Below are 1,992 nucleotides of genomic sequence, written 5' to 3' on the forward strand. Positions count from 1 at the left end.
GTAACGTGTTCATCAGCAAGCTTCAGGTGTTTGTAGCTAGCTGTTACCCCGTTTCCAGTCTTTATGCTATGCTAAGCTAAGCATGTCCTGTCTGAACTACACTGAGGACATCTTGAATTAGAATTTTCATGAGATATTCTGATGGGTCATAAAGGACCTGTAGAATCAAACAGGTTGTTAAAACTCTATATATTTATTAAATGATTCTAAATATTCTAAAAGGGTTTACTGTGACAGACTCACGTCGTCCTCCCAGGCTCCAGTGCTACGTTTGTGACTGAACTCCCGGCTGGCTGCTGGGCTCCGGTCCCCTCTCCTTCAGGGACGGGTTGATCTCCTCCTCGGGGTCGTAGTAATAAAACTTCCTCAGGTAGGAGATCAGAGGCCTGAAGAGAGAGCGACGGTGTCTTAAACACCAAATAAAAGCCACTCTGGAGCTGTGACCTAATTCTAGAACACGCAGTATGAGTATATTTATATAAGAGAGTACCAGCTATGCTAATGGCTGCACTGTTAGCACGTAGCACACCAGAAACTTCGTCTGACTCCTTCACAACAGTCGGCGTTGAGTTTGTGTCGAGGGGCTGAGGTGCTGCGAGTCCTTCACACTGTGACTCTTCATCAAGTCGAAGGACTCAATAAACTCTCTCTTCTCTATCAAAGACATATTTCCACATTTGGGTCTTAAATCGTATTTTTGTTGAGGTCTTAAAAACCATTTGACAACAACCCTGTCTGTTTACTTTTACATACGTTTTCCTCATTATTTGGCAACTTTGGCAACATTTAATATGAACATTCAGCATTGTAACGTTATATATATATGACAGAAAATAAGTAAAAGCATAATAGGTCCTCTTTATGGTGGTTCTGTAATTCATTATGTCACTGAGGGTCCTCACAAGTATATCAGTACATTGAAGTTAGCTTTCTTCATCAAAGTGTACTCACGTGGGCAGCGGCAGCTCCTGGATGTGGTCTATACGGACCAGCTGTCTGATGCAGAAGCGGCAGAGATGCTGCAGAGATTTAACGCTGCTGAACCTGGAGACCGGGTACAGGAGCTGAACCGGGGTCGGGGGCAGACCTGGACACCAGCAAGCAAAACTTTATTTATACAGCAGCTTTGGGTGACGGTTGAATTATTTCATCTTATTTTAAGTTTGAACCAACTTTCAGTATCAAACTCCTTTAAGTCTCGAGTTCTTTTCTAATTTTACCGCATTTTATTTTGACAGACTTCCTGTTTGGACAACATTCATCACTGCTGCACTGAAAACTTTATCTTATTTAGTTTGAATGGTGATCAACAGAAAATGAAGTGGCACTTTAGTCTCTGCAGACCGTAAAGAGGAAACTAAGTTCTGAGTCGCAGAAAGTCTTAACTTCGTCGTCTGACTGCAGCTGAAACTACAGCTGGACTTCACTGACGGACTCTGGAGGTTCACATATCTGACACTGGCCCTTCATGCAGCCCCTCAGGGCATCCAAGAGCTCCTGTCTCTTTAAGGCCCCCCTCCCTGAAAGCCCACTGGTGGTTGCTGGTTGGTTACCGGGGACTCTGGAGCGCAGGAAGTAGAGGAACTTCCCGTTCTTGGAGTGCATGATGGCTCTCTCTATGAACTCCACCACAGAGTGACAACGGTCCTCAAACTTGGGGTGACACCACAGACTGAACGTCCCTGCAGGAGGACAGACAAGACGGTCAGGAGGACAGACAGACAGGAGGACAGACAGGCAGTCAGGAGGACAGACAGACAGACAGACAGACAGGAGGACAGACGGTCAGGAGGACAGACAGGCAGTCAGGAGGAAAGACAGACAGACAGGAGGACAGACAGACAGGAGGAAAGATAGACAGGCAGGAGGACAGACAGACAGGAGGACAGACAGACAGACAGGAGGACAGACAGTCAGGAGGACAGACGGACGGTCAGGATGACAGACAGACAGACAGACAGACAGGAGGACAGACAGACAGGAGGACATATA

General features: G+C 46.3%; 1 protein-coding gene across 1 annotated transcript in view; it reads right to left on the bottom strand.

The window, feature by feature from the left end:
- Window positions 1–250: 250 nt before the first annotated feature.
- LOC139307194 (suppressor of cytokine signaling 7-like) overlaps window positions 251–1,992 on the bottom strand; it is a 12,254-nt gene continuing 10,512 nt past the window's right edge. The window contains exons 8-10 of the mRNA XM_070931056.1: window positions 1,554–1,682; window positions 952–1,087; window positions 251–386 (exon numbers count right to left, since the gene is read on the bottom strand). Coding sequence (XP_070787157.1) covers window positions 266–386; window positions 952–1,087; window positions 1,554–1,682 — 386 coding nt within the window. The 3' untranslated portion in view covers window positions 251–265. The remainder of the gene's footprint in view (window positions 387–951; window positions 1,088–1,553; window positions 1,683–1,992) is intronic.

Source organism: Enoplosus armatus, unplaced genomic scaffold (genome assembly GCF_043641665.1).
Source record: "Enoplosus armatus isolate fEnoArm2 unplaced genomic scaffold, fEnoArm2.hap1 Scaffold_103, whole genome shotgun sequence".
Taxonomy (NCBI): domain Eukaryota; kingdom Metazoa; phylum Chordata; class Actinopteri; order Centrarchiformes; family Enoplosidae; genus Enoplosus; species Enoplosus armatus.